At 36.5% G+C, this 24081-nt stretch overlaps 1 protein-coding gene across 1 annotated transcript in view; it reads left to right on the top strand.

Annotated features, from left to right (window-relative positions):
* Positions 1-24081, top strand: part of LAMA4 (laminin subunit alpha 4) — a 134973-nt gene that overhangs the window by 101002 nt on the left and 9890 nt on the right. Inside the window, exons 18-32 of the mRNA XM_004422231.3 lie at positions 186-325; positions 3075-3251; positions 3907-4052; positions 4493-4655; positions 5543-5676; positions 6065-6236; positions 8679-8810; positions 9934-10076; positions 11643-11781; positions 12243-12380; positions 14062-14195; positions 15125-15289; positions 16080-16233; positions 22036-22223; positions 23465-23654. Of these exons, the coding sequence (XP_004422288.2) occupies positions 186-325; positions 3075-3251; positions 3907-4052; positions 4493-4655; positions 5543-5676; positions 6065-6236; positions 8679-8810; positions 9934-10076; positions 11643-11781; positions 12243-12380; positions 14062-14195; positions 15125-15289; positions 16080-16233; positions 22036-22223; positions 23465-23654 (2315 nt within the window). The remainder of the gene's footprint in view (positions 1-185; positions 326-3074; positions 3252-3906; positions 4053-4492; positions 4656-5542; positions 5677-6064; positions 6237-8678; positions 8811-9933; positions 10077-11642; positions 11782-12242; positions 12381-14061; positions 14196-15124; positions 15290-16079; positions 16234-22035; positions 22224-23464; positions 23655-24081) is intronic.

Here is a 24081-nt window from a genome sequence, read left to right as displayed (position 1 = left end):
ATCATAAATGCCACAAAATAGGAATTTGTTATGCTTTGGGTTTAACTATTAATTTTGTAGGATTTAAAATAATTTCTTAGAGTTCTAACAGAAGTAACTGTGTGTTTGTTATCTCTTTATCTGATTCTTTAAATATACTTAATATTGAGATACTTACCCAAGTGATTAATTTTTATTGACTGCAGTAAGAAATCTGACAGAGGTTGTCCCTCAGCTCCTGGATCAGCTTCGTACTGTCGAGCAGAAGCGGCCTGCAAGCAACGTTTCTGCCAGCATCCAGAGGATCCGAGAGCTCATTGCTCAGACCAGAAGTGTCGCCAGCAAGGTACCTGATGAAAGCAGTCATCAGTCACTTGGTGATAATGAGAACATGAAGCTGAGCTCCAATTCCCTGGGCTTCCAGAACCTGGAATCTTTCTACTGTATTATCCAACTCGGTAGTTCTCAGCCCCAGCTGTTCATTAGAATCACAGGAGGAGCTTTGAAAAATAAACCAATTCCTGGTCCCAACCTCAATGCCATATATCAGGCTCCCTGGAGGAAGGCTCAGCACCTGTATTTTTTAAAAGCTCCACAGTGATTCTAATGTGTAGCAGGATTAAGAACAGCAGAATTAAGCTAATCAACAAGAGCAAAAATCAAGCAAAGCCAACTGCAATAACAGACTCAATTTATTGTTATTATTATTATTCATTGTTTTAACAGCTGTTTTAGTGCAATTACTATATGGGATAATCGTGCCCATCTACCTCTTTAAAAAATTCTCTGGTACAACATAGCTTCAACATGATATGAAGCTTTTACTGACCCCTCCACAGGCTTAACTGAGGAATCACATACCAGCTAAATGGAATAATCTCAACAAAGACTCCGTCCTGAGATGCGTCTATAGAAGCAACACCATAACTAGTGCCAGCGTTGGTAGGAACATATCCTGACACAACAATTAACATTTTCAGTGTGGCAAAACAGAGCTTGTTCTTAGCCCTCTTTTAAATGTGTTTTTTGTTGATTTATAGACCAGCATCATTTTTTACAACCGAATTATATGGTTTCATTTGTTCAGTTGATAATTGACCTGAACAGACTATTGGCCCTAAATATTGATGGGGATAAGAGTTGGAAATCAACTATTTTGTAATGAAGATTATTCTTGGTAAATATACCCAACTTTTAAATGATATATGAAAATTGGTCCCACACCACAAATTACCTTTTTGAGATACCTTGGAGAACATTTTGAAAAGGTTTATTGTCAAGAAATGGCATTTCCAAAGCTAAGTTCTGTGAGTGCTTTCTGGTAATTTTATTTATATGGAGTAGAATTTTGGGGCCTTATTCATTAAAACCATTTTCTAAAGAAAGTCTTGGCAGTGCCTTTTGGAGGTTACTCAGCTCCTCAAAGTGAGAAGCTTTGTGTGTGCAGATATACATCCTTCTCAGACTATCAATTTTTACAAAAAGACTTTAATCCCCTACTCTGCTTGGTTGTTTATTAAGAGGTATTGATCTTTACTCAACATAGGACAGTTGCACTCTAGGCACTTGGGAATATAATCCTGAGCTCACTGACCGTCAGTATTAACCAAATCAATATTAATTAATTGATGTAAATACATCTAACTATTCAGAAATATTTGCTTAAATGGCACGGATATATTTTTAATACTCTGAAAATCACCCCAAATTAGACCAGTTTGGCATATCATATTGGGCCTCTTAGAAATGCATTTACTGAATTGTGCTTTGTTGTGATATCTTTCTGAGAATCATTACAAGAAACATCTTCATGAACTCATCATTACAATTATTATAATGCTAGAGCTAGGCACTGAAAAGCACTTTATAGTTATCATCTTACTTCATTCTTACAACAAATTTATTGTCCTCATTTTACAGATGAGGAAGCTGCAGGTTGAGTGACTTGCTTAGGGTTGCATAGCTAGTAAGTGGCAGAGCCAGGTATCAAGACTCCATTCTAAGACTTCAAAGCTGTGTCTAGACTCCTCCCAACTGCAAAAGACGTGGTCAAGGATGCTGCCCGCAGCTGTAGGGGAGCAGAATTTGCTACCCCAAAATGTATCTCTTTGGCTTGATTACTTTTAAGAAGAAAAAACTCAGGCAGAAACTTTGATCTCCCGACTAACTTCCTAAAAGAGTTTAAGATAGAAGGCCTGTTCCAGGAAGGCGCTGTCACCGTAGATAACTATAGTATAATATGACTGGGTATGGTAGACATGGAGGAACCTAGCAAGGCTCATTTGATGGAAATCCTCTCCAAGTCTCATTGTCTTTGCAAGGCATGGCAAACATTTGTTTATCAAACGTTTGCTTTTCTATCTCCATGTGAATTGCCTTTCTCCCCTTTGAATTCCAAAACTACTAGCCCTAATAGCCTCCTTTGTCTTTAGCTGAAGATGGTATTTACAGTGGTGGCTTCAGCCGTTTTAGCAAGTTACTCACTTTTCCTGGGTCTCTCCCATGTATACATTTTTACTGTATTATATTTAGTTATTATATTTGTTTGACTTTCTCCTGTTATTCTGTCTCACGTCAATTTAATTCGTAGACCAACCAGAAGAATCTAGAAGGATAGAAGAATGTTTCTTTCTCCCCTACACAGCCTCATCCCATGCTCCTCTTTTGAAGAACCTGGGGAGACAGTCCTAACTGTATTAGTACCCCAGATTAGTTATATTTCTCCTGAACAATTAGTTGTTAATTTAATGGGCCTAGTGAATTATATAACTGACCAGGTATCTCTTTGAGCTGTTTAGTTCACCCCAACCAAGTATGCTGTTCATTGTGGAATTCATATTTATCCTCATTCTTGGACCTACTCTGTCATCCTTTTTTTGCTTTCTTTCACCCCACTTTAAATCTAAACTATTGCGTTGTAACCTGCCCTCAATCTTTTCTCCGACAAGTTGAGGGCATAAGTAAATAAATAAAGGCATGGAGGACAGTGGATCTCAGAGATCCCATAAGGAATGAGGGAAGCCATTGAGAACCATGGGAAAGCGCTATGCCCATTTCTGCAGAGTACTTTTAATGGAATAATTTTGTGACTCCAGATCCAAGTCTCCATGATGTTTGACGGCCAGTCAGCAGTCGAAGTGCACCCGAAAACCAGTATGGATGACTTGAAGACCTTCACATCCCTGAGCCTGTACATGAAACCTCCTCCTGCGAAGCAGCCAGCACTGGCTGGGACTGCGGATCAGTTCATCCTGTACCTCGGAAGCAGAACTGTAAGAGCATGAGGTCTTAAAAGAGGGAATAATAGTTAAAGGAAAGGTAGTGCTTTCCTCTTGCCTTAAAACAAAGCTACCTATGCAAACAAACAGAATTATCATTCTGGTAACTGAAAAAGTATAGATCATTTTAATGCCAAGACTAAAGTAATGACTTAGGGACAAGTAATTCCTTCTCTGTGTGGGTATGTCTAGGGTTGCTTTGTATCAGCCTTACGCTGCTCCCTTTGAGGAGTCTGAATGTAGTATTTCAAAGACCTTTGGAATACAGAGGCGTCTTATCTTTGATGCTGCATCCTGTTTGAAGATGCATAGTGATCGGTTTTGGCAGGCTGCATTATACTCCTGGATTAACCAAACAAGGTGAAGACACTCCTAGTACAAATCAGATGTCCACAAGCCTGCAATTGCTTTCCTCCCTGTCCAGGATGCACTTGGAGCAAGCACGGGGGCAGTGGACTGATGCAGCCACAGCGAGGCTGGAAAGGAAGAGGCACTGCCCCGTCTAACAGGGACTTTGGTAATAATTCAGGCCAGACATGACTTGTGTACAGCCAAGTGTTTGGATTGCTGATTGTCCTCTAAAGAAATGAAAACAAAAGATGCTATTCATTCATATGGATTTTATTTAAGTGACTTCTTGACATTTCAGGCCAAAAAAGAGTACATGGGTCTTGCAATCAAAAATGATAACCTGGTGTACGTTTATAATTTGGGAACTAAGGATGTAGAGATTCCTCTGGACTCCAAGCCTGTCAGTTCCTGGCCTGCTCACTTCAGCATTGTCAAGATTGAAAGGTAAAGTGAATCTGTGACACAGGACTTCTATGCACATTTCATGAGAAATCTGTGGAATGTGCTCACGCACACTCACAGTCCTCCTGTGGATGTTGTAAAGAGAATTTTCTTCCCCTTATTCTTGTTTCTCTTTCTCCCATTATTCCCATATTCCTTCCCAATACCTTAGTGGAAAACAAAAGATTAGAAAAAATCGTCATTCTTTCTAAATAGCAGTCTGATTACTACATCTTTTTATCTGGCCAATCTTTGAATCGATGCCAAGATGGAACGTCTTTTTCCCCTTCCCATTGACTGCTGACATTCTATAAATGCTAATGAATGCGACAAAATCAAATCACCAATTCTGTGATGAGAGAACATTAACATTTTCACATTAAAAAAAATATTTTCTATAAATTGTCTGGCTAATGAAGAGTGAAAATTCTTTATCTCAACAGGGTAGGAAAACACGGAAAGGTGTTTTTAACAGTCCCAAGTCTAAGTAGCACCGCAGAGGAAAAGTTTATTAAAAAGGGGGAATTTGCAGGAGATGACTCCTTGTTGGATCTGGACCCTGAGGACACTGTGTTTTATGTTGGTGGAGTGCCTTCAAACTTCAAGGTAAGCTATCCAGCTGTATTTTGACTTATTGCAAATCTACAATGATTAATTTTAAAAATTCGTAAAACCTACAGTGATTCAGGGGCAGGATGGAAACCTTGATATTTTACGAAAGAGCTTAGCTCAGTGGGTGATAGAATCTGAACCAGGATCTGTGAATCTGGTATATAAATCTGGTCTCTGCTACCCATACTTTCATCATGTCAAATGCTTTCAAGCTGTAGCTAGCACCTGAATATCAATTCACTTCATTCTGATACATGCATAGGTAATTAACATTACCCTCCACCTGCTGCAAGACTGTCTGTACCTTGTGGGTGTCACCACAGTTTGTATGTAGTCTTCAGCTTTGCAGATGGCAGTTTCAAAAATTCAGTTATCTCGACTAATATAGGCATGAAATAAAATACCTGGGATGGGGGGGACTAGGGGGAATATGAGACCTGATGAAGGGCAGATAAAGGAAAGGCCCTGGAAGATGGGGAGTTGATTTAGGATTTCAATTCCAGGACTATTACCCACTAGTTGTAGGTACATTATTGAACCTCTCTGGGAATTACTTTCCCTCTCTTTATATGAAAGCAGGAATACCTACTGCACAAAGCTGGCATGAGGGTTGATTTTGGTCATGAATTCACTGTCCAGCATGTGACTGGCACATATTATATGCTCAATAAATCTCACCCTTTCTGCTAAGATGGGCACAACTGAAAAATCATCATTTATCTAAATGGTTTGGCATAGACTAGACACACACTTAGATCTAGAAAGATATTTATATCAATCAGTAGGTCCCCTTGACCTGCTATTTGTTTCATTGTCTGTTCTGTGTCGTCTGGGTGAAGCATGATCATGAGACAGCTGACTTTGCTTTGTCTGTTCCACAGCTCCCTGCCAGCTTAAACCTGCCTGGCTTCGTTGGCTGCCTGGAGTTGGCAACTTTGAATAATGATGTGATCAGCTTGTACAACTTTAAGCACATCTATAATATGGATCCCTCCAAGTCAGTGCCCTGCGCCAGGTGAGAAAGTGTTATGAGTACTGAAGACTTTGATAGCAGTACCAAGAGCAGCAAACAGGACAAGTGTGGGTCAGTTTTCAGGTTCTCAATCTTTTCTTTGAAGAAACCAGTTTTGAAACTGCATAATAGTCACGCCGGCAAAAAACTTTTCAGTTCTTCTCTACCTTGGATGAGCATGCACAAGTATTAAAAGTGTTAAGCAACTTGTTTAAAAGCCATTCATTTAACTTACCTATAAATAGTTCTTTTCCTCCCTTGCAGACATCAGGACTTCATTTAAATGCTCTAAGGTCCATGGAAGGTGTCAGGAGAACGGGTTAAAAGGGACCCACTTGAAAAGCATAACAGAAACTGTGTTGTTCATATGATCCTTGCGTTTTTATTTCAGAGATAAACTGGCTTTCACTCAGAGTCGGGCTGCCAGTTACTTCTTCGATGGCTCTAGCTATGCTGTGGTGAGGGACATCACAAGGAGAGGGAAGTTTGGTCAGGTGACTCGCTTTGACATAGAAGTTCGAACCCCAGCTGACAATGGCCTTGTGCTCCTGATGGTCAATGGAGTGAGTAAAAATAAAAGTCCTACATCTTCTCCTTCGTTTCCTTTGCTTTCTGCTATGCATCTTTCCAGGAACCTTCCCAGGTTGAGTGTGTCATGCCATCAAACTGAAGTTTTAGTTTAGAAAGCAAAAGTGGATTTTTTTCCTTCCGGAAAGTGATATCAGCAATAAATAAAAGAAGCCCTAAAATGCAGTTTTGGATATACGTTAAATATGTCTTTTGATAAACTAAAGGAATTTTGAAAAAACTCAGCACCAAGATCTAGGTGAGCAGTATGTCTGCAGAAATTTAGCGTTGACCTTTTAAATCACATGCCCTAATCAGTAAAAAAAAACTTTGCATGCTTACCATACATATATGTATATATATATATATGTAATACATATTTTTATGTAAATGATTTATAAAGAATTTATATATACTATATATGGATATAATATTCAAAACTTGGAATAAAAAAACAAATTTTATAAAGATTAAATAAAATTTAAAAATAAATATGAACTAAAATAAAATTATTTATTTATTAATGATACAAAAATGATCATTAATAGCAGTGTTAGTGAGAGCAGTGTAATTAAATATACTCAGGTATTTTTGAAAATCTTGTTAAACTCTGTGATACAGCAATTCAAAAGTCTTGTCCTAAGTCCAGTTTATTTCAATACTAAGATTTATTGGCTGTCACAATTAGACAAGAACCTCATAAAAATAAAAACGTAAGAAGTGTATCATTGGCTATGTTTACTAAATCACGATCCCATTTTTCAATTTCATTCACCAATAGGCAAAATTGTGTTTGAAATTTGGCTGGTAAATTTCCATTTTCCTGATGTCAGTTCTTGCGAGCGAATCAGATATTGTATCTTTTTGTAAACTTTAACAAAAGAGTTCAAGACCATTGAAAATATTCATTTGAAAGATTTTTAAAGTTAGAAATTTCTTTCCAGTAATGTTTTAATAGCTCAGATATGAGATTTTTTATAGGTGGTACACTTACATTGTTCTCCTCAGCAAATTCACTTAACAATAGAAAAATTTCCAAATATATTTTTTTAAAACCATCTCTCCAGAGTACAACTTTTTTTAAAAAATAGTTGCTTTCTCATCCAGTTTTAACATTCTTACCTTGAAGTGACAGATAACTATTTTTTTTAAATAACTAGTTATTTTAATACTACTGAAAGACATTTGTCATCACAAATAAAAGCCAACAAATTTAGAATAATTCACCGTATAAAGAAAAATGTGTAACCCTCTTTAAACTTGACAGCATCTTCAGTAATTTGCAGGAAGTAATCTGCAAACATCTATGTGTCTCAAAATATTTTCGCATCACTGCATCTCAATAGAAAATCATTGTAAATATTCTATTGTTTAAGTCATCTCACCCATAAATCCATGTCACCAGGCACACATAAACTGCACTCAGTTGCAATAGGCTAAAAGCAAAGAAATGGATGAGGGGCGCCATCAGCCCTTCAAGTGTGGAACGTCACACTCAAAACCTCGCATACCATGTTAATTCTGTGAAAATCCATCCAAAGGACGAATTGAAGACCTAGGATCAATCTGTGTATTAAATATTAAAGGTTAGTTTCTTTGTCTATTTTAGCATTTTAAAACGAGTATAAATAGAAGCTGAAATATTTTCTTTCTACACCCCAGTGGATTGTTTTCCACATTCTCAGGAGTATACAAACTCCACTCAGGAGATTGCTTTCTGTAGAATAGGGACTTTACCACAATACCTTATTTTTCAAATTCATTGAAGTATTGTATCTACGAACTATCTTCTGAAACAGACAAGCCTGACTGGTAAATTATTTGAGTGTTACAGAATTGCTTTGGTTCACAAATATCATGTGGTTCAAGTGCATAATAATTTTATATTTGTTTACATAAATCCGGTGTTTGAAAACTATACAGAAATGGGCTTCTTTTTCTTATATCCATATTTGCTGGTAATTTGGGGGGATTCTTTTCAGAATATTAAAATACTCAAAATATTCAAATATGTTTTAATATTACCAATTTTTCTCTTACAATGAAATGCAATTACATCTATTAGCCTGTTATAACTTTCAAAAGTTGCCTAAAGAAAAGGCAATTGAATATGTACAGCCTATAATACTCTGTTTTCAAGACTTGTAAAAAAGTCAATAAGGTAAACTTAAAATTTCATTAATTCATAAAGTAAATAAAAAACAATAGGAGATTGTTGTATCTGTATATAAATATTAACACTTTGGTATATTAATGTCAGACAACTTCTGCTATAGAAGTTGTTGTGATTTTTATTTTATAATAAGAATTTCATGAGACTTCCTTAGTCTTCAAACAATTTCAGTAACAAAGAATACAGTGTTATTTCTCAAACTCAGCTAAATCAGCCCTTTCAAAATACCAGATGCTCACATCTTACAACTTCTTTCTCTCCACAGAGCATGTTTTTCAGCCTGGAAATGCGCAATGGTTACCTACACGTGTTCTATGACTTCGGATTTAGCAATGGCCCTGTGCATCTTGAAGACACGTTGAAGAAAGCTCAAATTAATGATGCAAAATACCATGAGGTACAAATCGTTGCAGTTTGGGTGGATTGTTTCGTTTTGTTTGCTCTTAGATCTATTGATCTAGTTAGATGGTCAAATGTAATAGGTGGGAAAGTAATTAAACTGAACACCTTCACATCCAAGAACCAACTGAAGGGCCCCCATCTACTCAACTCTAGGATAACATTTGCTTTAAAAGAAAGGCTGTTTTTGTTATATTGATGTTTCTAATAAAAGAGTCACTGAAAGATTCATTTTAATCACTTTATTGACCAAAGGCTCCTGTTAATGCTCAGTATCTTGATTACCATGGCACTCCTATGGAATCTATCTATACATTTGTTGAAAATGCCAGAGTATAGAAACATAGCCATTTTTTTACTTATTCTTTGAGCCCCACTAAATGTAAAAAAAGTAGATATAAGTAAATAGAGAATTTCCTTTTAAACCATTTATCCAGAACTTAGAAAATACTAACATAGATTTCCTTATAAAGAGAATTCACAAAGAATGCTCTTTAGTCTTGAAACAGATGTGCAGTGTACTGATAGTATACGTCATCTATTTTCATTAATAACTACTTTAAATCTATAGTTTAATAAAATGTATAAATTGCATAATATCTTTAGGTTGACCTGAAATGCAGAGAATAGGAGCTTATATTTCTCTTTTCAGTTCAAAGTCCATAGCTTTCGTGAGGATGATTTACAATAAAAGAATATTTTAACTATTTCTCTGACTAGCATTTTCAAAGAGTCATTAAAGCTTCTCATTTTGTCACCAAAAAATGACACCTGGTGACATACAGTCTGGGGTCCAGAAGGTACCTGCTTATAGTAGTTCTTTCCCAAATCCCCTCAAAGGGGCAAAAGGAAACAGTTGGTCTCATGACAAAACTTTTCTTGGGCTAGATCCATCTCCATATGGAGATCCTTCTCCAGGTAACGTGAACTTCTGGTTATATAAGTAAGAGTTTTCATGTCTCTGAGTAAGAAAGGAAAATCTAGTCCCCATTTTGTGAACGAACAAGCACAAGAACATGGAGACCCAGCCGTTGTAACCAGAATAATTAAAATATATAGTAATCTTCAAAAAGCGAATTGTTAAGCAGTGATCCAGACTTACTATGTATTATTTCTCCCAGATCTCGATCATTTACCACAATGATAAGAAAATGATTTTGGTGGTTGACAGACGACATGTCAAAAGCATGGATAATGAAAAGATGAAAATACCTTTTACAGACATATACATTGGAGGCGCTCCCCAAGAAATCTTACAATCCAGGTAACTTTTTTTTTTGTTGAGTAGCTGTTTGTTCCTAACGATGCACTGGACTGAGTATTCAACATCTGGGAGAGGTTTAGTAAAAGGTTTAAGTGCTCCCCTTTGCTACTTCTATGCGTGTACACAGGCACATGCACACACGTTCATGTACCCTCGGGCCCTCTGCAGCCAGTCCTCATGACCCCCTTCAATTAGCATCTAGTAGATGTGATCCGCAGATTTCTTTAATTATTGTGTTACTCTTAGAACATAGTCTAATGCGATATTCCTCATCAGCAAGGAAAGGCGGGACATGTGTATTGTGTGAAAACAAAGCAGCATGTGTTCTTTTACTTTTGTTTTAGTCTTAATTTAAACTTATTTGAACTTTCAAATAGCATCTGAAGGTACAAATATTTTTAAGCTTATCCAAGGGGTTTTGGATTATGTACAATGAAACTTTAGAATAATGTATTCAAAAATTCTTATTACAATTAATTCATAGCATCAGAGACCCTTAAAACTGAAAGTCAACTTTAGGATGATCCAGTCCAGTGGTTCTCAACCCTAGTTCTCATTATAATAACCTGGAGAAATTTTATAAACATGATGTCCCATGACTACTCTCCAGAAATTCTAATTGGTCTGGAATAGGGCCCTAACATCAAGCTGCCTTTCCAAACTAAATACCCTCTTCAGCATCTTCAACCAAGCCCCATGAGACTTTTAAGCATTATGGTTGCCGTTCTGTGCACCCCAATCCGTCAATTAGCATGGTTCTCCACGTGTGATCTTGTCAGAGCGGAATATAGTGGGACTATTATCCCTTAGTTTGGGCAGTTTTCATTTACAATACATTGAAGCCATTGTAATTTGGTCAAAACTAACTTCATATTCATTCAATATTCAGTAACATGTTCTTGGGCACCTTCTATATACTAGGATTACAGTATTGAGCAAAATGCCATCCTTGATCTTAAAGATAAAGAATTTGTGACTTTCCTATTGATTTAAAGGCCCGACATTTATTAAGACATCTCTCTAGCCTTAGTTGATTACAGTGTGTTGAAAATAAGGACAAGAAGATGAGCTCATGACCCAAGTGAATTAGTGGAAGACTGAAGACCTGAGTTCCAACCCTAACTTACCATTTGTGACATAAGAAAATAACTTATTACTTCTTAATTTAACTTTATAGATTAAACCATGTGAAATTACCAAGAGTTGACCATTTTTGACCCACAAATATATTAGTTCCCTATGGTTCAACCTAAGAATAATCTATAAAAGGGAAATAATAGCATCCTCTTCTATCTCACTGAATTGTTATAAAGATAAAATGAGTTAATGTAAGTTAAAGGATCTCAAAAACCATAAGGAAGTAAAAAAATTGGTTTGACTTAGAATAAAGCTGTTTATAGGCAAAGATTAGACGTTACGGTGTGCTTATGAAAGAAAGCATGAGAATATGAACAATTATAAAGCTATTACAAATGACTAAATAAAATTAAATTTCATAGCCTACATATGCAAGGTAACATCATTATCATCATGGCTATATCAGTGAAGACTAATTTTCTTTTCCAGGACCCTAAGAGCCCACCTTCCCCTAGATATCAACTTCAGAGGATGCATGAAGGGTTTCCAGTTCCAGAAGAAAGATTTCAATTTATTAGAACAGACAGAAACCCTGGGAATTGGTTATGGATGCCCAGAAGACTCTCTTGTAAGTACCAGTCAATCAAAAGCTTTTTAATAGTAGACACAAAACTTCTCCTTCTCAAAAGCTGAAAAGCTCTTTTCAGCTTCTCTGTGATCCTAGGTACCCCTCAGGCTCCTTTCTGCCGCCAGCAGAAAGAAGAAACATTAAGCTAGAAAGGCTTGTAGGGTTCCTCTGTGACATATCCAGTTGCTTCAATTTTTGATGGGTGGGTTTCCAAAGCCCAGAGAGGCTGTGTGAGCATCATTACTCACACAGAGTGGAGGAATTGGAGAAACTGAAACTCCATTTGTTAGAGGCACACAGAAGGAACGCTAACATGCCTGAATTCCAGTATAAACCAGAAGTCAAAACATAAACTATTAACATAGAAACTAGCGGTCAAGGCCTTTGGTATGTGAGAAATTAATGTTTTGAGCATTTGGTAATTATCGAAAATGCTATATTCAATTTTTTTTGGCACACAGATATCTCGCAGAGCATATTTCAATGGACAGAGTTTCATTGCCTCAACTCAGAAAATATCTTTCTTTGATGGCTTTGAAGGAGGTTTCAATTTCCGAACATTACAGCCAAACGGGTTACTATTCTATTATGCTTCAGGAGTAAGTATTTGTTTTTCCTAAGGAAACTTCTTTGTGATAATTGTTTTGTCTATTAAAAATACTTTTTAATCATGTTAAAAGTGATTTTCAATTCAGATTAATTTTGACTCACATGTAGACACACAGAATGCCTCCTTTAAGATACTTTATAAAGTATTATATAAATTGTACATCATGAGTTCTTAAGCTGGGATTCATAGACCTTAGGGGTTCATGAAGAGAATTCAGGGGGTCTGTGGACTTGGGTGGGGAAAAAGGGCATCTCTATTGTCTCTAACTAAAATTTAGCATTTTATTCAATTGTGAATGTCAGCAACAAACCACAGTAGTATTAGCAAGTACCTGTGACTTTGTCATTAATAGAAATCACAGGTATTTTTCATTTCACATTACAGTTGTGACAGATATATCAAAATATCACTTTTTCTTATTGCTACTTCTAAATTACAGTATTTATTAGATCTGCTACTAGATTTTATTATCTAATGCTTTAATGAAGAAGTACATATATTACTATATCGCAGATTTATTGTTTTAATATTTTGAAACTGCATTTCAATGTAATTGGTTTCCTTTGTATTGCTACACATTTTGTTTCATGCATTTTAAGACATATTGTGAAGGGATCCATATGTATCACCAAACTGCTGAAGGCATCCATAGCTCAAAAAATGTTAAAAACCTCTTGGTGTTTTTAACAAACAAATACATGTGTGATTTAATTTATAAGATAGTGAAAAGAACATACTTCTCTGTTCTTGGATGTGCTATAAAACACTTGAACTCAGCTTATATATTTATATTATTTCAAGAATAAAGTAAGATCTGTAGAGGTTTGGTGTCCCCAAAATCCAACTGATTTATCTATGAAAAGATCATCACCAATATGTACACTGATGCACCAGGTCATAATATAGTTTATGAAAGCAACTTTTACTTCTCATACTTTACCTTATATCTGTCATATTTACATAAAATTTAATTTAAACCAGTAGGATGCATGAGAATTTACTCAAAGCACTTTGTAGGACCTCTGCCAGCGAGCCTGCCTCATTACCATGTTAGTTAAATAACACTTTTTGTCCACAAAAAGTGGTTATTTTGAGGACTGACTGTAGAAGTTGGTGCCCAGATAAAGGAAGAAAAGCAAGATTATCCTTTTACCAATATTTTAAAACAAGCAATAAGCAAATTCAGAAAAAGAGATGTTAACTTCTGCTTTTTTAAATTTCTCTTCTGCCTTTATAGATGAAAAGTGAAACATTTAAAAAGCCAGACTAGCAAATTAACCCTTGCCCAGCCATCTAGCTACACGCCCAAGGAGATTCAAATATTGCCTTTTCAAAAGGGATTAAAAAGCAAGAATAATCATGGAGTACAGATGCCTGAGTTAGGAAAGTGACACTGGGACAACTCTCAGCATGACAAAATCACCAGAAATTTTCAGTTCAGGATATAGGAGATTCCTTTTGCCATTGAAACATGTCTAATTTTGTAGGCAGCACCATAGAAACAATAGAGCATTGTGTTGTTGTTATTGTTATTCATAGAAATTATTTTATAAGCAAACTTTTCTCACACTGTGTGTTCCTTTAAGCAATACCATTAAGTGAATGTTGAAAATGTGTCCATCTTCTGGATCCCCAGCCTCCCTTCTTAAAAACTTGTGCTTGCATTTCAGTCAGACGTGTTCTCCATTTCGTTGGATAATGGCACCGTGATCATGGATGTAAAGGGGATCAAGGTGCAGTCAGCAGATAAGCAGTACAATGACGGGCTGTCCCACTTCATCATTACCTCTGTCTCACCGGCAAGGTACAGCTCCTCCCTTTATATTCTTTCCGCCAAGTGGCTTTGCTCATAGGGCATGATCTGTCAAATGACCACTATGAATAATAGGCTAACCAATTATTTTCCTAGTGTTTAAAAAAATGGTAGAAAAAACTACTTACCTTTTCAAAAAAATTTGCTATTAATTTTCAAGACATGCCAAATAAATCACTATAAAATTACTTAACAGAAATATAAAGTTTTTTTTCCCTTAAAACCATAGGCTATAATCTCCTTGAGGGAAGTGCCTACACACAGTACTTATAGAGTGGAGGGCAGTGTTTTGCACATAGAAGGAGCTTAGCAAATATTGGTTTCATTAGCTTTTAAATTAAACAATTGAGAATGCTACATTTATGGCCACATTTTAAAAGCTGTAAATTTATCTTTAAAATATGGAGGACTGAATTTCTCTTCCATAATAAGAAAGCTTTCTGGAATAAGAAATAAACCTCTGTTGTAGACTGCTGCTCTTCTATGTCCACTTCTGTGGAGCCCTCCCATCAAAAGAAAACATTAATAGGCCTTTTCTAGCCTCCTTTTCCAATGAGCATCAAAACCGTTCAATATGCTTTACAATGAAAATTGTCTCCTACAAATGTGATTAACTGATCCCCATGAGTTATATTCTCTTTTTTATACACACACACACACACACACACAAATGCTGATGACTAGTCATCTGAACCTCTTGGTTTTATGGGTTTAACTTCCAATGATAGTTTGGAGGGTCTTTTCCGCATATAGAAATATTCAACCATTTTATGCTGGGCCTCATGAAGAGTCTGGCAACTCATTGTCTTTTCATTAACCAGATCTTCCATTTCAATTCCATGGGAAAACCTGCAACCTCGAATGGAACTCAAGGCAAAATGTTAGCTGTGTGGTGTGTAAAGAAGCTTTTTCCTTTGCAGATATGAACTGATAGTAGATAAAAGCAGACTTGGCAGTAAGAACCCCACCAAAGGGAGAGCCGAACAGACACAAGCAGGTGAAAAGAAGTTTTACTTCGGTGGCTCGCCCATCAGTCCCCAGTATGCTAATTTCACTGGCTGCATAAGTAATGCCTACTTTACCAGGTATAATGTTTTTACTACTCATAAATCTGCATGATTGATAAAGATCAAGTCAATAATGAAAATATTTACATTACTAAAAATGAGAACTGTAAAATTTATCAAAGACATTAGAGGGTAGTAATTAAAAGCTTGCGTGTGCTTGAGCAACTGACATAGTTGGGTTTGTGTGCAAGTTTTTTGCTCTTTAATTTCTAGACTACCTAGGCTAAGTAAGCCTACATTTCTTCACCTGCAAAATGCAAATAATAATAGTGCCTGCCTGGTAGCATTGTTGTGAGGATTAAATGAGATAATATACACAAAGCACTTGGCATACAGCAAGCTATAAATATTAGATGCGATTGTTTCTGGACTTATTATTAATGGTATAGTACAAAGAAAGCAACACACCAAATCCTTGTTAGAGGTTTAAGAAAGTCTCCTTAATGTAATGCATGACTTTAAACAAAGCCATTAATCTAAGTCCTTAACAACAACAATGAGGGCTCCCTGAGAACAAGAACAAGCAAGAGAGGAATTTAACGCAGAGTAAGTAACACAGAGATGTCCCAGTCTTCAGAGTATGGTGAGATGTTCATCTGTCAGAATGTGCTGGTGCCAGGCACATAGTTATTAACTAATTGGTTAAATGATCATTTAAAGGGCTCTGATTAAGATAGTGGTTGATGGATAAAGACTCATCATACATACACAAAAAATTTTAATTGCCAAAGTTCTCTGACTTCCATGGTTTTCATCACATAATTCTAAACAACATTTTTAAGACTTTTTTCCTCTGTTACGAACATAGGTTGGATAGAGATGTGGAGGTCGAAGATTTCCAGCGGTATTCTGAAAAGGTCCACACTTCTCTTTATGAGTGTCCCATTGAATCTTCACCATTGTTTCTCCTTCAAAAAAAAGGAAAAAATTCCTCAAAGCCTAAAACAAGTCAGAGTAAAAAGGTAAAAGATAATGCTGTGCCAACTTCCCAATTGACCTCGTGTTCTATGCACACAGCTCTAGACACTGATGCTTTATAGAATTTTCTCTGTTTGCAACTGCGTACATATGAAAGACAGGATTCTTGTAGTATCATATTCCAGTTTACTAGCTTTGTTACATCGATTCTTCTTCCCAAAGAAACAGTTTGAATCAGGTTTTACTCATACTTCCAACTTACAATGGTTATACTTTCATTACAATGGTTATAATTGCTCAGTACTTAACAATTTGTATATGTAATATATATTATTTAGTACTATAATTCTCTAGTATCATTTGCTTTCATGTAACAATCTCAGCCTTCTGTCACAATCATGGAAATTATTAAATATTCTTTCTCATTCATTTGCTCTTAGTGTGTATGTTAGTTGCCTTCAGTACAAATGAAACTCTTAATTCCTTCCCATTCTTTCAATCCAACCCTCCCTGTCCCCTCCAAGCTCCAATTTTAACAATGCTCTCAGGTACCAGTGCTTCCACCCTGGTCCAAGCCACCATCATCACCCATCTGGATTACTGCAATAGCCTCCCAACAGGCATCCGTGCTTCTACCTTGTTCCCTGATAGTCTGTTCTCTACATAACAGCCAGATTCTTATAAATGTAAGGTATATCATGTCACTCTTCAGCTCAAACTGGGCCCCACTGCACTCAGAATAAAAGTCCAAGTCTCTACAATGTCATAAGAGGCCCTATATTATCCAGGCCCCTTCCCCTCAGTCACTCTTCTCCCCACAACGATCTCCTGGCTATTCCTAGAATGGGCTGTGTGCACTCCTGCCTTAAGGTCTTTCCTCAAGCTTTCCTTTTGCCTGGACCACTCTTTCCCCTAACATCTGCACAGACAACTTCTTCTCCTAGGATTGCCCAGCTCTCCTCTGCTCACTGAGGCCTATGTAACCTCCTGTTTTATATCAGCCCACCTCCTGCCTTCTACCAGTATTATTGATCTCTTTTACTTTTTCCTGATAGTTTCTTTTTCCATAGCACTTATCACATTTTAATTTATTATAGACTTTATTTATTATGTTTGTTATTTATTGTCTATCTCCTCTGCTAGAATGCAAGTTCCCTTGTTTTGTTCACTGATGTGAACAGTGAGCCTAAGAGCCTAGAACAATGCACATAATAGGTGTTCAATAACTATTTAGCAGTCTGCATCATAGGTGTTATAAGGTTAAATGAGTTAATGCCTGAGATGCTCTGAGCACAGTGCCTGGCATAGAGTAAACATTAGCTGATATATGGCTATAAAGCCTTGGAAGTGTTTCTGGTGGATTGACTTCTAAAAGTGGAATTGCTTGGCTTAAGGGAATGTGGGTTTTAGTATTGAGGCAATACTAATTTATACTCCCACAAACGGCATTTGAGAGAATCTCTTGTCTCTCACAATTGCTAACACTGGATATAATCAAAATTTTATAATTTTGTCAATCTAATGGACAAATATGGCATCTCGTTCTGGTTTTAATTTGCATTTCCTTGAATGCTAGTGAGGTTGAGCATCTTTTCAGGGGAAGAACTGGTTTCCTTCCAAGGTTGGCTTCCGAACCATCAGCAAGAGGGAAGCATCCCCACCAGCTTCTCGCTTCTGATGGTTTTCCACTGATCATTATGTCTTGAGCACTTCCCCCTATATTTCAGCTTATGTGGACCACTTTTTAGAATCCCCATGAAACTTCTTCTTTGTTCACACGTGATTGCCTTATCAATGTTAATAAAGTAATTCACACATAATCAAAACTTAGTGGTTTTTCAGGATCCCTTCTAGAATTTCACACATAAGACTATAAAGTGGTTCAGGGAGAGGGATAAGTTCACTGATTTTTATGAAGGATTTTGCTAGAGGACACTATGAAAGATTTTTCAGAGGAGACTATGAAATTCTGATGGACTCTTACCGTCACCTTCATATATTGATGCTAAAAGGCTTATCCTGAGAATTTTTTACTGGCACTTGAGCACGGATCAGTAGATCATAGGCAACAGGTTAACATCATAGGTTGACAAGGAAGATCAACCCTCTAAAACTAACATGTTTTACCCCTTTAAATGAACACAGTTTTCTATATGAAGCTGTCTATCAAATGTAGTTTCCTACCAAATATTCATAGTCTCCAGGTTATAATCAACAGCCTTGTAGAACTGTTAACACAAACTTTTCAATATTAATAGGAAACCTCTTAGCCTTTCTGGTAAATAGTCTTAGAAACTCAACTTTGCAGTAACAAGATACAGAATCACTATAGATTTCACTTATATTTTTTGGTAACTAGAATGTCAATATTTCCTAATCTTCTCTCATAATCACCCTTGTATCAAAAGCTTCTTAAATAGCTACCAAGAAAAACTTGTGACCTCCGGTTTAAATTTTTATTAAGACTGAATCACAACAATTTGGGCTTATAATAATTTATTTTCACAATAACTTTCTAATATTCCTTTTTATGCATTTATTATAATTCATTTAGCCATTAATAGACTTTTGGTTATTTCCAGTTTTCTCCCTTTTATGGGTGAAGATCATTGTACATTAGTCTTGGATCATGTTGCTGAATAAATCTTTAGGATAAATTCCTAGAGGTAGAATTACTGGGTCAAAGCAAATTATTTTTCAAAAAGGTAACACTGATTTATATTCCCCCATGGGCATATAAGAATATCTGTCTTACCACTTATGTTCCAGCTTGAAATTTTTTCATAATTTTTAGGTTTTCAAATTTAATTGGGAAAGTAGTTTCTTTCTCATTTAGTGTTTAATGTGATGATGAACATTTTATATATTGTAATAGACATTGTTCTGGACTATCTGGCCAACCCTTCCCTTATCTGAGAGCTGATTCCCTACCCACCAGGCAGGCAGGCCCAGTATTTTAGGCACGTGACCTCATCTACCTGGATATAGATGATTGGACCAGGGTAGATCATCTGAACTAAGCTGGACTATCAGATTCTCTCTCTTGGAAACTTAGAACAGAGAGAGACTAGTCTGGGCTGGTCATTGCATAGAAAGCATGTAAACCTAAGAGCTCTGTGTTAATCATGCACAAAGAAAGAAAGCTTCTTTAGAGAAAGTCAGAAAGCTGTCCTGCAGAGAAAGAATGAAAGCAGACACTCAGAAAAACAAAGCTGAGATACCGGAAACATCCCGAAAAGGAGTTTCCCAGACTCTTCCTAGCTTTCCAATTCCTGATTCTTGCCCCTGGTAGGACCTCACTGTACAAAATTCTCTCAGATTGTGTAAAATACTCCTATATCCTTATAACACATTGCCCTCTTTTTCTTAAGTAGCTCAACTAGTTTGGCTATTATCTGAAACAAAAGAATCTTGCTAAATTGACATTGGTACCACCAGTTGGATTGCAACTAATAAAACCTCAGAGAAAAAAACAAAGTCAAAGTCTAGTGGGGTTTAGTGAAAATGCACACACACATACCCATTTAGGATAGTAAACTGAGTCTCTGTGTTACATGGTACTGAAGTAGTTAAGTTATAACTTGTCTTTGTTACTATTATTAATATTATTCAGAGCATATATCCACAGAGGATTTAGAGTATTTGGTTGCCATATATAAAGATATTAGAGTTTATTAATTTTTGCAGCAGACAAGAGACAGATCCTAGTCCATGTATTCCCACATTGAAGCAGAGAAAGGCGGGGCTGGCAAATTGAGAATGTCGTGGTCCAATAAGCCCATACTTTGCTGAGCCCCTGTAGTCTAATGCACTGTTGCTCTCTTCCCCTACCTAAGTGGATGCACTGATGGAGAAAGAGATCCCCTCCATTGGAATGGAGGGAATGGGGAGCAGCTAGAGTTAGGGAAACCCAACCCCCTACCAATCTCTCACCCCCACCCTCCTGTGCAAGGGATTTCCCACTGTATCCCTCAATGAGACAAGGGTGATCATATCTCCCATTATAAGGCATGTTACTCCACTAGGGCCAGAATACAGCATGGAGTGGGAGGAAATTTCCCAAGATATAGTAGAGGAAAAGAGTCTTCCTGAAGCCCACTCCAGCCCATTCTGCCCACCCATGGCTTGAAGCTATGGCCATTATTTGTAAGTGAGGGCCTGGAACAAAAAATACTGGGTATATTTCCTCCAGCCAAGAAAGAAGCCTTGCTTCTGTAGCAGCAAATCAGGTTCCAAGTCTTGATGACTATGTGAGGAAGGGAAGGGGGGATGATGGAACCAGGTGAGCTTTTCTTTAGGATATGTGAGTCTCTGAGCTCCCGTCTCACTTTCTCCAATCTAACCACCACTGAGAGAGTCTCCATTGCCAGGTCCTACTGTAAGAGCTGCTGCCTTGAGAGCAGGGCACTGGCACCACTGGTCTGCCCTTTAATTAATTAACCTGCCCCCTGCTCACTGTACCTGGATTTTGAGGGTAATTCTGGGATTTGCCTGGAAGATTGATTTTTTTGGAGGTCTTGTCTTTTGCCCATATGTGATTAAGGGTTCTGTTGTCTATCTGTTTGAATCTGTATTATATCTTCCAGAAATTCCATACTGGTTTGTTCTGCCAGTAGAAACTCTCCTAGATTTCCAGGAGTACTGTGGATTTATTTTATGTGTATAGTTCTTCTGACATTTCAGTGGGATTAGGGAGGGGGAAAAACTAATTGTGTGTGTCTATTCGATAACCTTGAACCAAAAGTTGTCTTTTCGTTTCTAATCCTATATCTCACTCTGACTCTAGCTGTGTTCTCCAGTTCTCCCTACTACCAAACATTTCCTCTCTTCTCTGCCCTTCTGTTGTTGCAAGCTTTCTTCCTAAGTGAGTCATCAGGTCACTCCCTGCTTTTAAAATCTGTGTGGCTTCTCATTACCTAAAAAACAAAACCCCATCCTCTAGCAAGTTATCTAAGGTCCCTTCTATCTGGCACCAACCTGTCTTCTAATTTGCTATTCTAATTTGCTATTTATATGCCTTTCCTCCCAATTGATTTTCAGGTCTTTAAAAAACAGGAACCGTTTCTCACTCACCTTTCTATTCCGTCACACACACTGAAGAAAGCTTCCTCTCCCTCACTTCTACCCATTAGGTACTCAGTAAACATTTGCTTGAATAAATGAATAAATGACTAAATTATTAAATTTATTTGCATTTACTTTTATATTGCTTCAGAAATTAAGACTAAATAACCATTAAATATTAGCCTATAGTTTCACCACTCTAAATTTTAAAATCAGCAGTGCCATTCTAAGAGCACAAGATAATTTTTAAAATTTGTTCTATATCCTGTCTTATAAAAGTTTGCTACAAGGCCTATCACCAAAAATATTCTCAAATATTTTGAAGATGTTGCTAAGTATGTTGACATTTTGCACAGTGTGTGTTAGTAATAATCTGTGTATTAAAGTCATACTGTTGCCTATGATATGAGGGTTTTATTGATTGATTCTCTCAGGGTTACTTTATTGCCAACTTTTCCACTTTTTATCATTGGTTAAGATGTATCTTTAATTTAAATGATAGAGCAATTAGCTCTATCACTTCAGTTTAGTTCCACTTTACTATCACAGAATAGAATTTTGGATTTGTTAACATATTATGTTGTTTGGTGTTGTTGCTACTGCTGTCATTTGCTTATGGTGGTTAAGGGAGAGAAGAGAGGGGCCTAATATTTCATGAATGGACAATGCACAAATAATATACACTTACTCATATTACTATTAATGGTAAGGTTCACAAATGAATTTTTGCTGCTGGTATGTCATTTCTATACCTTAATATGATTTATTTTCTATTTTTATAGGGAGGAAAAAGTAAAGATGCACCTTCATGGGATCCTGTTGGCCTGAAATTCCTAGAGCGGAATGCTCCAAGAGACTCTCACTGCCACCTTTCCAACAGACCGAGAGCAATAGAGCATGCCTATCAATATGGAGGGACTGCCAATAGCCGCCAAGAGTTTGAACACTTAAAAGGAGATTTTGGTGAAAAGTAAAGTAACACACTCTCCTTCCAGAAACTTCACACTATGGCTGATCTTCATCTTTATTTGCTATATGTCATCTTTTTCCTATGATCTTTCCTTTTCATGCCACCTTAATCTATTTTTTTATCATCAAAATAAACGCTAAATAATACACAATTCATACTTTCCAATAAATTACATTCTCTGTGACATTTTTCCCAAAAGCAAGGTGCATAAAACAGCATTTTCCTAGGAGTTTGCTGTGTTTTATCAAGAAGAAAAGACAATCAAAGAAAGGAAATGGGGCAAATTTCAAGTGATGCATTATCTAACCTTGATATCACCTTCCCTCCCCCATACAAATTGCTTTCAGATTGTAAATGGGAATGCACCTGAACTGCTAGAAGGTTAATAAGGAAAGACACTGAAAATACAAATATGCTTGTATCTCTATTGGCCCTCAAGCCATCTCTAAAGCACATCACCTCTTCCCAGTATTTCACAGATCTCCAAGTTACAGTACAATTGAAGATTTCTTTTTATGGTGTTAGCATCCAAATATTCTTACATAGGTCTTATATAGCTCTTTCAAATATTCATACAGGCAGTGCATTCAATAAGAAACTTCTAATGCCTTCTAATTTTCTATTTGCCTCAAAGGCAGAATCAGTATTTTGTATAATTCAGGAAGAATTTAGAGTTAATCAAACCAGAAATTAGCCTAATAAATGTATCCTATCTATGGCCTGGAGCTAAATTTCTAGAAAGTTGTTTAATTTCTACACACTTGGAGCCTGTTTTTAACATGCAATATTCATTGATTAATTTTTACTGGGAAAAAATTGAATCTGTTATTTTAGATAGTACACAAACCATAGTTTCTATGCAAATTTCTATATGCATGTTAATTACTCACTAGTATTTTGTCTGCATGAATAAGCTTCCTTAACATATAGATTTTTACTAAACTAATTGCAACCATATTTTCAAAGCAAGACATGATATGATCCTTAACTGAAACAACACTTCCTTCAATGTGGAATGTATTTCTGTTGTATAAGGAAGTAGACAAGGATTTACATTTTTAAACTAGCTGTGCTTACTCAATATTCATTAATAATCTGAGGGATAAATAGAAGTAATGCTGCTTGGGATTAGATAGAATGGCTACTCATTTATTGTTCCTTACACTATATTACTTTGGGAAGTTAGAGATTACCCTCAGTCTCATTTTACAGGTGGTAAGCTTTTTCTTTTTGTTTACCAGATCTCAGTTTTCCATTCGTCTGAAAACTCGCTCCTCCCATGGGATGATTTTCTATGTCTCAGATCAAGACGAGAATGACTTCATGACCCTATTCTTAGCCCATGGCCGCTTGGTTTTCATGTTTAATGTTGGCCACAAGAAACTGAAGATTAGAAGCCAAGAGAAATACAATGATGGATTGTGGCACGATGTAAGTTGAAGGGAGAGAATATTATTATCAGCAAACATCCACCATTATCAAATAGACTGACACTAATGCCCCACTATTGGGTTCTCTAGAAACATCTATTTTGTTGCTATATGCTCGGAGTTCAATTTCAAAAACTTTTATTAATTCCTTATAAAAATCTTGAAGCGTACTATTTTACAAGAGATACAGGCTGATGTAATTTTTTTTTGACAGATCAATTTCCATTTATTTTTTTTAGTGCAATTATTTTAACCAAAGGATCAATGGCCAGCATAAACTGAAATCTAGTTTCTAAGGATTTTTCATTTGACTGTTTTTTTTCCACTGCCTATAATGTTCTAAATTTTCAACAATGATTGCTGAATGTCTTTTATGGGCTAAGCTGTGGAAGATACAAAGTAAAGACTAAATCTGTTAGGAAGACAGG

Source organism: Ceratotherium simum, chromosome 19, assembly GCF_057802395.1.
Source record: "Ceratotherium simum simum isolate JZ-2026a chromosome 19, ASM5780239v1, whole genome shotgun sequence".
In the NCBI taxonomy this organism is placed as follows: domain Eukaryota; kingdom Metazoa; phylum Chordata; class Mammalia; order Perissodactyla; family Rhinocerotidae; genus Ceratotherium; species Ceratotherium simum.
The sequence above is the reverse complement of the archived record's forward strand: the minus strand, read 5'-3'. Positions and strand labels throughout refer to the sequence as shown.